Raw genomic sequence first — 16,662 nt, 5'->3', positions numbered from 1 at the left:
GCTGGGCAGAGCGTGCATTTATAATGCTCCATAAACAGAAAGTAATCACTGATGCTCTTGCTCCTCACCTTGTTTCTGCTGTATCGAACAGTCCCCTTCCGTGTATCTTCAGAGACCAGGTCCGTAAATATCCAGCCAACCTTTGAATTGAAACAAAACAAAACACCCCCCCCTTCTTTTTTAAAAGGGCAGTCTCTTTCACTCGACTGAGAGGTTCCTTGGACCTCCCTGCGAGGGCCTGCTGTGCGGCACCTGACTGAAATTACTCTCCCAGCTGCGTCATGCTCATCCGAACACAACTTACACATCTGCAATGTCAGCTAGCCAGCCGAGGGGACTTGCAGTTCTTTATGTCTTGCTGGGGAACTTTTTCATGGAAAAGCCTGGAGGCTGCAGGCCTTCCTTCACCTCCCCCACAGCAAAGAGCCATTTGCTGTGCAATATTCAGAGTGAAGCAGCATCAGCCACACCAGTGATCTCGTTTTCTGACACTAGCAGTCGCTCGTTAACATAAAGCTAACATTTCCCACTCAATTCTACTGTATCCCCAATCCCAGCCTGCTCTGCTCAGAGCAGCAATTTATTCCTGCCTTTTCACTGCACATATACTACAGATACACTCTTTATTCAAATCCTCCCTTGCAACTCACTTCTACAATATCAAGCCGTTCAACTAAGAAATGCGGTTACCCACTCGCAGGGAGGCCATGAGACAGACGAAGCATGCACTAGAGATCTGCAGCCAACAGTAACTATGCATTTTTAACCTGGGTGATTTCAACAGAACCAATGTGAGGACCAAAGAAAAAACTGGAGTCAAATAACATCCACAGATTCCTTGCTTCAGACACTGGCAGTAAGACACAGATTTTATCTTGAGAGAGCAAGAGAGCTCACCACAGACGTGCGAGTATGCCTGCCTCTGAGCAAGACCTCCAGCTTGAAAATATTCAGCATCAGAAAATCTCAGAACATTCAATACTTAGTGGTAGCATGGCATTGTGAGTGATACCCTCAGACAGCCTGGAAAATTAAGTATAGATCTGAAAGTCATCTGCATACAGAGGACACTGAAATCCATGTGTCTTGATTAAATCACTGACAGGTTGCAGATACAAGAGAAATAAAGGCCTAAAAGCTGAACTCCACATCTAAATTGTACACAAGATAATTCTTGCCACATATAGCCCCAAATGAATACTGAGAGATAGGCACTGTGGTTTTGACAGCTGGAATCTTGACCAAAACAAACAAACAAACAAAAAAACCTCCACAGAACATCTCAAAGAAAGAAGAAAATCCACAAGAAAACTCAAACCACAACTGTGTCAAATTAGCACCTGCCAGAGATGCTGCGGAATGTGTTTATCTGAGGGGAAAGCAAGGCGAAACTTCTAATCCCTTTGATGTCGTTCAAGACAGAGGACTGTTGAGTTTGAGCAGAACAGCCCTGCTGTACACTGCTCAATATTTATGCAGAGAAAAATTCTTATTTTACTTCAACACCTACAAGCGTAAGAGCTATTGGCCCCCGTAAACACAAGCTAGATTTCACAATGTGCCCAGCCTTCATTTTACCCCGAAAAGCCAGGTGCGAGAAGGAGTGACTGCTGCACAGAGAGACCCAAGAACCCCTTCTCCCAGACACACGTTAGCCAACAACATTTTGCTACCTTTCTCAGGCCAAGTTTTGCAGCAATCTCATCCACCACCTCAGCTTTCGGATCTTCTAGGAGCTCCAGGCTGTTCTGTGTACCAATCTGTAAGCAAACATCAAACATTCAGACCAGTTCCTATCATTCTGACCATTTCAAGAGAGGCTGTCTAGTGGGGGAGGCAGGGGGCTGGGAACTCAGCTGCTGGGTTCCATTCCCAGTTCTACCACTGACTTGTGAGGACCCTGGGAAAGCCAGTTTATAGCCTCGGGACTCCTGTGAGGTGGGTTAGTCTGCAAAGCACGAACAAAGGGGCTCTATCTAGACAATTACACATCGAGCCCATCACTATGGTCTCGGAGCACTTCTAGAGAAAGGCACAGATGAGACCATTTTTTGAATCCCTGTTCGACTTGGCAGGTCTGAGCTCACGTTGTTTGTTCGAACGTTAGAGTAGCACATAGGAAGGAACTTGGTGAATCCCAGAGCACGCTCAGGCTTTCCTCCCAGCTCTGGAAATCAAGACTCAGCCATGTGGGTGTGCTTTCAAAGGCAGGAGTTTTTGTTGTTGGGTTTTGGGTTGGGGAGGAGGAGGGCTGAGACGCTCTGCCAGACAGAAGAGCAGAGTTTTCTCTCTCCAGAACAGTGGAGGAAGCTGCCTCGCTTTTACCTTCACACCATCGTGGTGCTGGACAAGACACTACAAGCTGTACTGGCTTCCAATGCTTGTGTGTGTCTCTAAAACATATAAAGGGCTTAAAATGACTGGCTGTGCTGGCATTTAATAAAACCAGCAGAGCTGTTAAAGGCTTGAAAGGCTATTCACATATGCATGAAGTAATCACTTCTCAAAGAGCTGAATGATACTTTCAGTACTGACTGTGACTTTACTCCTAGTGAATCCAATGACAAACCAGGATTCATGAAATTCATGCTCCATGCCTCCCTCCACAGTGTGTACATCTACATACTATGCCTAGCACACACTAAACACATACAATTTGAATTCACTATAGAGGGGACGTGAAGAGTCCAACTTGATCTAAAATCCATCCTTGGGAATGGCGGCTCTCTCTCTCTTTCTTTGGTGCAATATTGAAACTGATGGAGATGCCAAAGCTTTAACACTCAGCTTCCTAGATTGTGAGGATTTCAGGGAGATCTTTAAACATGTCGTGAAGGCAGTTGTGGCTTGACAGAAATAGGACACCTGCTGCTTTTCATGATAACCCTACGGGGCTCTTTAGTCCTTAAAAAGAGAAGTTAAATACTACTCCAGCTTCACTTTTTGTACCCTTACTTGCAGATGAAGCCTTGTGTATAATGCAGCCCTTCAGTGAGCACCTCCAATATCCTTTGCTAGTCTTAACACTGCTAAAGAGACTAAGGCTCCGTCTACACTACGGACCTTACAGAGGCACAGCTGCACCATTGTAAGGTCTCCTGTGTAGCCGCTCTTTGCCGGCAGGAGAGAGCTCTCCTGACAGCATAACTACACCACCCCCAATGAGCAGCAGTAGCTGTTTTTGCCAGTGAAACCTATGTCGGTCGGGGGTGTGTTTTTCCACAACCTTGACCGACAAAAGTGGGAGTGTAGACAAAGCCTAAGATCTGGCTGCTCAGTTCCATTCTAGATCAGTAGGAAGTCAGGCACTTTCAGAAATCTTAGGCTGTGATTTTTTGTATGCCCTTGCACACTGCGATCCTGAGGTACTATTCTTACTCTACACTATTATACAGTGTTGTTGTAGGTGTGTTGGTCCCAGGACACGGGAGAGACAAGATGGGGGAGGGAATATCTTTTATTGGACCAGCTTCTGTTGGTGAGAGACAAGCTTCTGAGCTACACAGACCTGGAGAAGACCACAGAAATTAGTCCAATAAAAGATATTACCTCCCCCACCTTGTCTCTCTATAGTGCTAGACATTTTCAATTACATCATTCAACTTACACAGCTTCAGCTTTTTAATGTCTGATTCAGTTATTAAAATCTATTTTATGTATTTGGTTTCGCTGGAACTATTCCTAAAACAGGCTGTGGTCCAACACTTCAAAGATAAGGCCAGAAGGGTTCTCAGGCAGTGACCAGCGCCACCTAGTGACTTTTAGAAGCAACAAATCTTAAATCTTTCTTTTCAAGTTCACTGTGTATTTATGGCCCTATACACAAACAAAAGACAACCCAAAATGCCACAGTAGAAGTTAAAATATGAAACTGGTGGTCAAGCTAGTGCACCGGACCAGTCTGCAATAAGGTGTTGGCCAGCTCATCGTCAAACTTCACAGAGTTTGAAACAAGAACAGCAGAAAGAGAGACACAGCGTCAGGTAAACTCAAATGCTAATTTATACTCTTCTGAAATGCAGGCTACCGAGACAGTGTAAAGTTAAAACTTAAATATTTTGCTCCAAACAGATCTGGCCACCCCCGCATAGCAACAGTAGATTTCTGCCTGGCTGATTCTTACCTAATAAAGAGAAACAATGCAATGTTGACCAAGAACGTTGGTTTTGTAGACGTTTTTACAACGTTTAAGGGCAACAGAACTATTTCCATGAGCAGGTTTTGAAACAAACATTTCCCCCGAAGCCTTTGCAACCCAAACAATTCCACAGAGAACCTGACAGCGAAACCCATTCTAAGGAAGTCACTTGCACTGTGTTTCCTTTTGCATTTCCCTGTGCTCGGGCAACTAAAATCATATAACACGAACAGCAAAAAGCAAATATGAATGGTAATTTCAGTGGTAACAATCTAAGACGGCACTATTAATACAGACATTTATTCACAAGATATGATTTTTATCTTGACAGTTTCCCTGTAGGATCTACTGCAGGAAACATCATGTGATTTCCTGAACAAAGTGGGTTCCACGTTCCCTGATCGCCATCTTTAAGAAATAAAGCTACGACATTCTTATGCTGAGTTATTTTTACCTGTGGAGGTTCATAGATGGCAGCTACCTCAGCCCTGATACCCAGGGGGATGTCCTTGTGCTCTGTATATCGTCCGTATAAGTACCCAAAATGCTGGTTCCCTGTCTTTCTCCAGAAGTCGAGGAAGCGATCTGCAAGCGTGTGGTTCTCAAACATTATGTTGTCAACGTGCCTGTATTTCTGTTAGATAGAATGCAAGAGTGCTTTAGGCCAACGCCCGGATTCCAGACCAATGTAATCAATTAATTTGCCTACTTCCAGTCCAGTCACATCTCTCCAGACCTGCCTGGGGTGTCACCCAACAATGAAGGAAAAAGTCAGAATCCTGCTGGAGCAAGGGGGGGGGAGGGGAAGCTAGCTTGCTCCCTGCCTCGTCCTTCCCATGACTGCTCTATCCCTCCCTTCTCCAAGCTCCTGCTGCAGCACCACGCATCTCCCCCCACCAGAGCAGAACGCAGCGCAGGCAGGATGAGGGGAAAGCACTCAGAATACCCAGCACCCAAAATCAGTTCTGGCTTCTTGCTAGGACCAAACTCCCACAATCCTTTCTGACTGCAAAGCGTTGTGGAATTTCGATGGGTTGCAACAAGAAGTTGCAGGTGGTTTTTCGGGTCCCATGGGGACGGAGAGTTGAGAAGCACTGTCCCAGCTCAGGTCAGTGCAAATGTCCTCTGCACTATGGGGAAATTACTGAACCCAGCACATTTCAGAGTCGCTCTCCGCAGCGGCTAAAGACATTAACCAGCCATTTCCCTAGCAACTGCCAATATGCCAAGGATCCCAGACTCCAAGATGGCTGCTCTCCTGGACGTTTTCTCTAGTTCAGAAATAAAAAAGATAAATAACAGCTTCTCTGCGTAGAAGAACAAAGAGACCTCAGCACAGCCAATGCCAAGACTCACCTGTCTGTTGAGTGTGATAGCACTTGGCTGACACTTGGTGCAAATGCCTTCTGGCCAGGGAGGATGCCCCTCGCACCCAGATTTAATCTTGCAGCTGATGTTTTCCAGTGCAACGAACTTCCCCCTGAATAAATCGGAAGAAAGGCGGGTTTTCTTTAGCATATTAGGATACCTTTTGCCTCCTAGAAAGAATCTAGCAAGTCAAGCACCTTGTATGTAACAAGGGTCAGAACAGACATTGTGCGCTGATACTTTGCACCTCTCTAGGACGCTGCAACTTGTCCACAGTCACACAGTAAATTCAGTAGCAGAGCTAGCAATGGAAGCCAGGAGTCCTGGTCCTTCTGCTCTTACTGGACAACTTTTCAGTGAGCTGATGGCGCCAGCAAAAGTGTCAGAAATGCAGATAAAAGTCATTTGGCTGTAGTTTAAACAGTTTATATTGCACATGGCAAGGAATGTGTTACACTGCACGACCAAAATTAGTTTCCTTTTTTGTGCATAAAATGTATTGCAAGCTGGAGTTCTCTTAAAATGAGAATCCATGCTTGAGTTTCACTTCAGCAAGACAACCTCCCCAGAGAACGAGGGGAAGGTTCCCCTTGTTTCCTCTTTAAAGGAAAGGCATGCTGGAATACGGATGGGTTCTCAGCCCTTAGCTCCAGGGAAAGGGACATTGTCCTTCACAGAATGCTGCGGATCGCGTCAGTTTGCGGCCTTGCTTTGGAGCCATAGGTTTCATCTGACATCCACTGGCTATCTGAGTGGGAGAACTGCATAGCGTGTTCAGCACCTCCCCCGCCTGGGCCTCATAACGGCATTATCTAAAGTATCTAAACTAGTAATGAGTTTATCCTCACAACCCCGTGAGGGAAGGAAGTGCTGTCACCCGCATTTTGCAGACAGAGAACTGATGCAGAGAGTCCTCCCAAAGTCACACAGGGAGTCCCTGGCAGAGGGGAACTAGGCCCCAAGGGAATCGGCGTTTTGATTTTCTACCAATCTTAGTACGGAACTGAAAAGCAGAAGTGGATTGTGGCTAAAAGCTCTCCTGATTCACCAAAGCACTGTCCAGCCCACCCTGAGGTGGGCTCCTGGCTTCTTGATCATACTGTGCCCTTTCTTCCTTCTACCTGATCTTCCTCCCAACTTCAGCAATGCTGCTTGCAAGCAATTACCTTGCCGCAGTTTAAAGTGAAGCTACTTCTTAGGATTCATATTCCCAGGGTTACCGTATAATAGCTATTACCAACAACATTCATGCAAGGTTTGTGTACTTTGTTGTAGCTACAAGGTTCCCTTAATTGCATTGAGTTTCTTACTTGTCTGCTCCTCCGGTCAGCTTCCTGATGTAGGCATGGAATGACATATGCTTCACAGGAGGTTCCAGATGGTTTAAATAATCTTCATCAAAAGGCTGCCAAAAACACCACACAAAGGAGAGCCAGGTCAGACACCTGTCTGATAATACATTGATCACTGAACAAATGGGTGTTCTAGATTCAACTTTCCACTGGCTCCCGGCGTGGAAACAATCAAGAAACTCTGGGCTTTTTTTCATGGCAGTTATGGTCTCATGTGACAGGGTACAGTGGGACTTCAGTCTTTTTAATATTGCTTCATACTTGCTCAAAACACAAGATTTTCTCCACAAATCACAGTGAGCCTCAAAGGCACAAGACGTTTTAAATAATGACAAATAAAAAGACCAGCTGATCTAAATGTTCTTTATGAGGTTGTTTGAACTCACGGGGTGGAGGAGACCACACTCATTTGAGTAGGCTTTTGGGGGGGAAGCATTTCTGCACACACCAGGCAAACAGTTGAGAGTATCTGTTATTATGGTTATTTTCAATCTAAATAGGGTGCGGTGGAAATCTGAGGAGAAGCATTGAGATCCCTCTGGGGGAGGGGAAAGGAGAGGCACAGAGATCCAGAGTGAAAGTGAAGAGAAAAGACAAAATCTCACACACAAAGGTTTGCCTGGGGGCTTTTTAAAATATTTTCTGTTAAATCCATTACAGCAGCAAAACAAATGCCTTAATCATGATAAATCCTAGGGCAGCATTATAGCCAAAGGACCAACTTTGTTTCTTTAGCTATTGTTGGTGTGAACAGGAGGCCTTGGGTAACATATCAGACGTCTGCCTCTCAGAAGTGCTACCATTATACAGGCAAAGCATCAAGAAGTGTTTAAGCAGGTACAGAGAATTTAGAGAAAGAAGTTTAACTTCAGAAAGTAACATAAATAAGAGATGGTTAAAGTGTTTAGTTTGACTCCTTACCTCTAGTGGTACGCAATGCACACATTTACCCAAAGGGCCATGTCGACACCTGTGTGAAGAGAAAACAAAAGGTCACATTTAAAACGGGAAAGACACTCCATGCCAGACTTTACAATCTTTGTATAGCGTAGAGATTTGGAATGTTTGGATAACCATTTGGGCCATGAGCATCTCCTGGTACGTTATGAGATAGACCACGGGGGAGAGGAGGGAATCAAAAATAATTTCACATACATTGGGAGCAAGATCTTGGATTTAACCTACATTCTTAACACACTTGTTCCACTGGCAGACAGTTCCACTAGTTAAACACCTCTATGCACAGGCGTCAGATTATAATCCCTGAATTTGTAGCACTCTAATTCAGGGCAGTGTTTCAAGCCAGAGACACAATGCTTTGTGGTGTGGGTGGGTGGTGGGGGGAGGCTGCATTACTTTGAAGAAACGAGGACCAACACACTCAGCCTTTATCAGGATGCTCTTGGAACACAGTGAAATATGCCCTTATCTAACTGACAAAATCCTGCTGGGCCAAAGTTAAGACAAGGAAAAAAATCCCCTTTTGCGGTGATCTCCTCAGAAACCACGGGAGCCCTGCCAGGGCATTAAGAACTGGTCAGTACTGGTTCTTAAGAGCAAACCCCAGCAGATGATCAGGGCTGTTGGCTCTCACTAGGAGGATATGGATGGGAGCCAGGGCAGCACTGCTTTTAATAAGGTTGTATGAACATTATCTCCCACATTAAAGGACCACTATGGGCTGCTAATGCACTCAGCAGAATGCCAGCCTCCCATCAGGTTTAGATTGATATGCAGCCACAAATACAGGCACAACCCTGGACATACATTTTTTATCATCATAAATATTTGTCATTGTGCTTCGACTCCCTGCTAAGAATACCTTTCTTCTCTTGAAAAATGTGGTCACGTTAAACCCAGGTTTTGGTTTGGGGTTTTTTTAAACCAAGAAGTGAAGAGTTTTGCCTTTCTTGTTTGAAGATTAATGTGCCATTTCCCTCATTTATCATCAGCTCGAAAAGGTTAGACAATATTTTCCATTTAAAGGCTACGCCTTTCTGATCTTCCCTTCTGCTGCAGCACTAAAGATTAAACCACATGGGATGACAACATAACAGGGCCGGGTGGGGCATTCAGGTTAAAAAAAGTCCTGCTCGTCTTTAAATCTTTGCTCAACACCTCTGAGAAGTTACTTTACAAAGGGGGATCTAGTCCCAAGTCTGAGGGTAAGTGAAAATAGTAATTAGCGTTGGCAATTATTGCCATATATTTTCCCCAATTAATGCTACGTGACCAGCCAGGCCAAAAACATTTTGTTAAGGTGTGTTTAGATTTAAGGCATTATTAAAATACCTTAAGGTTTATTTTTATGGGAACAAATACTACATTGCTCATCCAGAGTTCCTCTCAGCCAAAACCAGGAGGCAGTACGGTCTAGCAGACAAAGCATTGGACTGGGAGTCAGGAGACCTGGGTTTTACTCCCAGGTCTGACACTGGCTTGCTGAGTGACCTTGAGAAAGTCATGTCCCGCCACGTGCCTCAGTTTCCCCATCTGTAAAATGGGGGTAACGGTACCTGCTTTGTAAAGCACTTTGAGATCTACTGATAAGCACTATATATAAGGGCTAGGATGATCCAAACACACTTTATAAACACTACGTCTCAACTTTCCCGTTAGCTAAGCAGGTAACCTCACTTTATAGAAGGGTAAACAGAGGGCACAAGAAATTATTACAGTGACCCAGAAGGGAGCTAGGCATCGTGTCCAGGAGTCCTGACTCCCAGTCCCTGGGCTAGCCTGTAAATAACACTTCCACACACTCCTTTGACTCCTGTGGTTTTGCCGTTATAAAAACTGCTGGACCTGAGATGACAAAGGTTCCCAGCAAGTCCAAGAATGCATTCTGGAAGGGCCACACAAACCCCCCCACCCCGGCACACAGGTATCTTGTAACAAGGGATACCTGTGGTGGCTTAATCTGAGCATGAGGGAGAACATTAGTGGGCTGGGGGAACAACCAGAGCACCTGACCAAAGGCGTACATGAACTATTTGCAACTGAGATCCTCTGTTATTCCAGGATGCCTAGGTAGCAGCCTGGGCTAAAAGGGATTTTTTCCATTTGTGGCTTTCATGTGGAATCCAGACTATGCCACAGTTTATCCACGCCTGTCACCTCGAGCCTGGATTAATGTAACACACACTATAGGAAATACACACAAACCATATGGAAACAGAAGCTACTTCAGAATGCAGCCCGCTGCTTATTAGGCAGGTGTCACACTGGGAGCATATTCCAGAATTGTTCCGCACTCTGCACTAACTCTCAGTACATTCCAAGGTGCTGATTTTAATCTGTATAGCTGTAAGGGGGTTGGGAACAGAGAACATCATCAGAGGCACTTCAGCTGGAGCCACCTTGGTTTAAACAGGAGGTGGCTGTCAGCAGGTCCTTCTTGGCAAAGGCCCTACAGTTTGGAATCTGCTTGCAGCCTTGGCTTGCCAGAGCCCAGATTTAACTTTCTAGGATAACAGCAAAGTCTATTTTTCCTTGTGGGTATTTCAAAAGGGGTGGGGGAGCTAATGAGCGGTGTATGGTTTAGAAGGAAGGCCGGTCATTTAACACACTTACTGGTTATCCGTTTCGTTCTGAACGTTATTTTAAATTTTGTTAAGCATGTGGTCGACACTATAGAATCTAGTTAGAAAACACAGTAGTATTTACAATTGCTGGTCTCGATTCCTGTAAATCTTCCCATCCTGTTTGATTAGGTACTGGTCGATCTCATCTTCCACCACGTGAGGGACCCCCAAGGGGCGCAACAGCCCTTGGGAAATAGAGGTGTCCATGTTCTCAGAAGAAGAGCCAGCAGGGCTTGAGGGGAAGAGGAACAACATATCACCATGCCTATGTGGGGAGAAAGAGAAACAAGCACTGCTTTGGAATGTGCCTAACCTCCTACATACACAGTGGGGCTACAGCTGTTAGGAAAGCGTCCGCTCTGTAGGTTAGAGTACAGTTCAACGTACATTACCTTCACCTCCCTTTCTTTCAGCAATAACTTGTTTGACCGTGATTTTCACTGTATCCACCCTGAGGAACCTACAGCTTCTGTCTGAGTTACCTGGTGAAATTTCTAAGCTTCCTTACTGGCATATAACTATAAAATGTGCCTTCATTAATGCACATCTCCCACAGCTTCCCAGGTACCAGAACCTGAAATCTGGAGACACGAGTAGTATAAATGAACTAGCAACACTAACAACTACCTTCCAAAGCCACTTCATTAGCTAACTAGTGCGCTTGCTGTTTTGCCCATTTGCATTAAGAAGTTGCAAGATGCCCTCAAACACTGGTGCTGAACTCTGCCTCTTAGCACCAGCAAAATAAAGAGGCACCTTTCACCAAGAACAGAACCAAAGAAAAAGAAAGAACAGAGTGGAAGGGGTTAAAAGGAGAGAAACAACAGCTTCAGCAGGGCAAAGGGCTCACTAGGTTGCCTACACTTGTAGTCAGATGTCTTCCGAAGGCGTTTTGTGCACTATTAAGGAACACAAATGAGTTAGCTTTGTTTGGTGCCCTTCCTTTTGCACCAACACCCACACTAGAAAAGGTGATGGGCGGCTGAAAGAACATTACCAATAGTCTCTGACGAGGGAGAGCTGGAGCTCTGGCTCATTCTCAATGGACTCCGGCAGCAATGCAGCGTGGGTGGAGGAGTGCAGAAGATAGGGAGGAGGAAAAAATGATGCAATTCCCTCTTGGCAATAGAGGAGCAAAAGAGGAGTCTGGTACAGGCTTACTACAGCGGTGGGCAGCACTATAAAACCCTAAGCTAGGTGGCTATCGTGGGCTACCACAGACAGTAACTTTTAGTAGCCCACATTTCCACAATACTGCAACCAATCCAATCTGCCTTGTCACTAGCGACAGACCTGACACGGATGTGACGAAGTGGGGATTTTCCCTGGTTATGTTGTATGTGAGCCTATGTGAGTCTTACTGTTTTGCATGAATGGGGTGTGTGCCTCAGTTTCCCTGTGTATTGCACCAATGTCCAGGTGGTGGGAATAAGGGGGTGCGACTTTTGCGGAGGCTGCTCCAGCTGCCTTCACCGATGCTCTAGCTGCCCTTTTGTAACCTGAGACCCAGGAGGGGGATGCGACCCAGGTGACTCTTGGCCTGGAAACTGAGACAAAGGCCGGAGGAGGAGCAATGGACAGGGCAGGGGCCAGGCAGCTGGAAGTGAGTCAGTGTTGGCTGGCTTAGGGGTCAGGGGGAGGACCAGAGCCCTGGCTCTGGGCTCCCCCCCCCCCCCCCCCAAGATGGACTTGGCTGAAAGTCACTGATTTCTGTAATAGCACGCTCTGTTCTACGCTGTGTTCGTGTCAACTAACGAACCTTCTGGTTTACTGGCTGGTTGAGAGTCACATCTGACTGCAGAGTTGGGGTGCAGGGCCCTCTGGCTTCCCCAGGAGCCCCGCCCGGGCAGAGTCACCGAGGGAAGTACGGTGGGTAAGGGGATGCTGAATGTTCCGAGGTCAGACCCAGGAAGGTCGAAACTGTGTAGGCTTCTTGCCCTGGAGACAGTCTGCTCAGAGAGAGGAGGCTCCCCCCAGAGTCCTGACTGGCTTCATGTGGAGTAGTTCCAGAGCACTGACTCCGTGACAACGGACAATTGCAGGGAATACTGAAGCTCATAGTTTTGTCCATTAGTTACCACATAGGCACAGAATGGAGAAGTCAGACAGGTTTGCCAAAAGGAATAAGGCACATTCTACTGTACAACGTTCTCTCTGCATCCCTGGTATTCTCTGTCAAGAACTTACTTGATTTTCAGTAGGTGAAGGGATTTGTTCTGTGAGGCTGTGATCTCACCAGTCCTGTTTCTATTGACGTACACAGAAAAGCCATTATTCCTGAAGCCAAACTCTTTTGCGACCTAGGAAATAAGAGATGAACGAGACAATACAAAACACTTCACATCTGTGTCCTCACTGTGGGGGAGAAAATAGGAAAGGGCTAGGAGAATTCTCTGCTACAGATATTTTAACTGAACCCATCCTCCGGTCGTGTAGAGAAGATTGTCAGGGAGCTAAAAAACACAAAGCCTAACAAGGAATTTACAAGAAAACAAGAGCTGACAGAAATATGGAGCTCTACTGGTCATAAAGACAACAACGAAAGTAAATAAAATACATATGTAACATTTATCAGATGGGTAGCCTCAGATGGAGATGCAGCTGAAGAAGTGGGGTTTTTTACCCATGAAAGCTTATGCCCAAATAAATCTGTTAGTCTTTAAGGTGTCACCGGACTCCTTGTTGTTTTCATATGTAACATTGAGTGTTTGCTATAAAACTAAGTGACCTTCACTTGGGGTGAGGAAGCATTAGTCACTATTATCCAAATCTCCACTCTCCCATGCCAGCTTCTGCAGAATACTGCACCAACCAAGTCACCTTTGCCCCAACCGACCCCAAACCCCTTTCCTTCCTCACATTCATCTCTGCTCTCATTTCTCAGTCACAATTTTCCACACAATCTTCACTCTCTCCTGCTCTCTTTTTCATTTCTTTACACTGTTGGCCATGTGCCTTTCTTTATGCTGGACTTTACGCTTGAAAAAGCCTCTTCCTTCAGACTACCCGACAGCTTCCCTTTCATCCTTTAAGTGCCTCAATTAAAACCTACTTTCTCTTAATCTTGCAATGCTGACTTCAGTTAAATAGCATCACTGCCCATTTATACATCTGATCTTTTAAGAGCTAGTCAATTTAAAAGCTGAGTTAGAAGTAGCCTGCTCCCCTAAGTCCCTATGCCAATTTCTGTAGCTTCATTTTTTTTTTATATATAAAAAATATTTCTCCCCCGTTGCTTTTGTCAAACCCACAGACAGAGGAAATGGACTACACACAAACAACAAGGAGTCCGGTGGCACCTTAAAGACTAACAGATTTATCTGGGCATAAGCTTTTGTGGGTTAAAAACCTCACTTCTTCAGATGGACTACGCACAGGACAGTCAAGTGCGTGATACACAAAATACTGCCAAGCACACAAAGTAAAATGGAAAACAACAGAATACAGTTTGTTTTCTCTAACCTCTCAGTTATAGTGAACTGAGGTGTGAATTTTAGCAAAAGAAGGTAAGTTATTCAGAGGAATGCAATTTCTAAATTGTCCCTTTAACTTGTCTGAGGCGAACCATCAGCTCTTCAGGTCAGAGACCTTGTATATAATGGAGGAAGCAAATTCTACAGCTATGAAACACAATTACAGGTTTTCCCAAGTTTAAAGTTCTAACTTGAAGATAGACGGCTACTGATTCTGCCCTTGCTGCATGAAGCAGAGGAATTTCCATACTAGATCAGACCACTGGTCCATAGAGTTCAGTAACCTGGCCTGGGATATCAGGTGTTATGTGCTCTGAAAGATGGAGTGCCAGGACTATTATGTGCTTATGGCATAACACTTTGAAATTAATACAGTATTGTGCAGGATCAACTAAGAGGAGATCACAGGCCAGGAAGGAGTAAAGCCCTGGTTTATAAACCATATCCTCAATAATTAGCAAATGCTACAAAGAAAGTTATGACAAATACAGTGAAAAGGAGATTTGTGTTTTGAGCAAGGTATGTTTGAAAGTTCTTCCAATAAGCAGGTACTCCTTTAACAGAATTCTGCCTGTCCCTCATTTTCAGTCTATACAAGCTTTTCTTAAAGTGTCAAGAAAAGATTACATTTAATCAAACAGAAAAAGCTATAATCTGATGTTTAAATTACAACTGTCTAGTTAGATGTAACACTCACTATATATTGGCATTTGAGTAGTAAAATCTAAACCCATTAAGATTCAAGAAGCCTAGTCACTGATGTGTTACAGCCTGTAATGTCTCTCTTAGAATAAATCCTGTATCAGAAAGAAAAACAAGAGTATCTCCCCACAGCACAAATCTCAGAATGCTTAGTTCATCCTCCCTAGCAAGGTAAAGTGAAATCCAGGCAGTTTGAAGGGAAGGATTAAGAACACAATAAAACAAGATATTCCTCTTGCTAACAGAAAAGCACTGAGCTTAAAGATTCCATGTTACTCCCAAGGTCCCAGGAGATGGAGAGGAGAAAAAAGATTGTAGGAGAAATGCAAAATATCTGAGATTCTTGCTTCCTCTAAACAATCAATTTGAGACACTAACTGTCTATGTATCAAACAAAAGATGATCAACTGACACCCAATATAAAATTAATTCTATGTGCTCCTCACATTTCCAATTACAGAATTAGTTCCCCCAGCAATCTGTTCCTTAAAGACTACATACGGATCTCAAAAAGTTGCTCAATATCTTTCCTTAACCTCCAAAACTACGTTGGAAGAGCCCCTGTGACATTCAAAGAACACTGCAAGAGAAAACACGAAACAGTACTCAAGGAGCAAAGTAAACAGCTAACAGTTAATTTCCACTCAAATTATGTTTAGAAAGGCCAATCACTTGTGGCAAATATTGAATATTCTCTCTATATTTCCCATTTAATGCTCCCCCACAATCCCATTATTTATAGTATTTAACATAATGTTGTGTGTATACATTGTAGTTCTTTCCTTTCAGCCTCCTCCTCAGGTCTCTGATTCATTCAGTGACATTGAATCAGGGTTGATGTTGGTGACATGACTGAAAGTATCCAGGTGGAAAAGGAATCAGATTAACTCCCTCTGCACACACTGTTTGCAACAAGGGGGATGGAACGTGAATGCATGTCAGTTTAATGCAGTTTTGATAAACTGTTATAGGATTTCCCTTTCTTAATTCCTGTATAGATGTACAGACCAACCAATATACAGTCCAACCCATTTAAAAAACAAATCATGTCTCATCACCCAAAGTAACAGTTTTCAAACAGTGGAGCATAACTGATTTTCCAAGCAACCATATCTTAAACACCTTCTCAGTCACTGCCTTATCAGAATTTTAAAACAACAAAGAAAATTACACCTGAGAAAGTTGATGCAGAGAGGTTGAATTTGGAGGAGGGTGTCAAAACTGAGTTTATAACAGAAAGCCAGTTTCACTTTAACTGTGGAGAGATTGTTCTGACTAACGCATGCTGATCCACACAACTACCATCAGGCTATCCTGATTAGGTTGAGCATATATCATTCATTCAAGAAAGTCTCTGTGTATACACCCAGTAAGCTCGGTAGTTCCCAAAAGCACAGCCGTCCAGAGTGGCTAAATTCTGGGCAGGCAGAGAACTACCCTAGCTATGCTCAGAAGAGAGCAGGGAAGCCGGCAGATAAGTGATGAAATGCTGAAAGCCAGGATACCTTTTTTAGAAACATTGCAACTGTTTCTCGTTTTGCTGCCGTGATGCGCTTCACCCCCTCCGGTGACTGGACACGGATTATCTGCGGAGAATTAAAAGGTATACCAGGTCACACAACAAAGCAATACCATGGCCTGTCCTGGTTTTGCTTCTGAGCAACAGAAGTTCCCCACTTTTGAAGACATGAAACAAAGCGAGTATCATCACAACCTCTCACCCTGACCACACCCTTTTCCCATGACTGAAGTCATTCTTAGTATACAATTACAGAATTGGGGGGGGGGGGAGGGAGTTTACCTACCATATCCAGAGTATACAAACCAATACTTTCATATTATTTGCTAGATGCATTACTCCAAGATGCAAGGCATTTTTATAAATAGATTTAAAAAGTCAATAAAGGCACTGAGCTTACTTTTCTGATGAAACTTCTGGATTTAGACATGAAGCAAAACATGCAGCATTATTAGAGGATAACTCAAAGCTTTTGTGAGAGCGGTTTAGTCAATCCCAGAATTTCCTTTACAGAGGAATTGGGCTA

General features: G+C 44.3%; 1 protein-coding gene across 1 annotated transcript in view; it reads right to left on the bottom strand.

The window, feature by feature from the left end:
- Positions 1-16,230, bottom strand: part of NPLOC4 (NPL4 homolog, ubiquitin recognition factor) — a 38,879-nt gene extending 22,649 nt beyond the window's left edge. Inside the window, exons 1-9 of the mRNA XM_034789677.1 lie at positions 16,123-16,230; positions 12,630-12,742; positions 10,525-10,707; positions 7,780-7,828; positions 6,817-6,911; positions 5,495-5,618; positions 4,593-4,772; positions 1,674-1,760; positions 69-140 (exon numbers count right to left, since the gene is read on the bottom strand). Coding sequence (XP_034645568.1) covers positions 69-140; positions 1,674-1,760; positions 4,593-4,772; positions 5,495-5,618; positions 6,817-6,911; positions 7,780-7,828; positions 10,525-10,707; positions 12,630-12,742; positions 16,123-16,137 — 918 coding nt within the window. The 5' untranslated portion in view covers positions 16,138-16,230. The remainder of the gene's footprint in view (positions 1-68; positions 141-1,673; positions 1,761-4,592; positions 4,773-5,494; positions 5,619-6,816; positions 6,912-7,779; positions 7,829-10,524; positions 10,708-12,629; positions 12,743-16,122) is intronic.
- Between the last annotated feature and the right edge of the window lie 432 nt (positions 16,231-16,662).

Source organism: Trachemys scripta, chromosome 14, assembly GCF_013100865.1.
Source record: "Trachemys scripta elegans isolate TJP31775 chromosome 14, CAS_Tse_1.0, whole genome shotgun sequence".
Taxonomy (NCBI): Eukaryota; Metazoa; Chordata; order Testudines; family Emydidae; genus Trachemys; species Trachemys scripta.
Note: the sequence above shows the minus strand (reverse complement) of the source record. Positions and strands in the feature narration are given on the sequence as shown.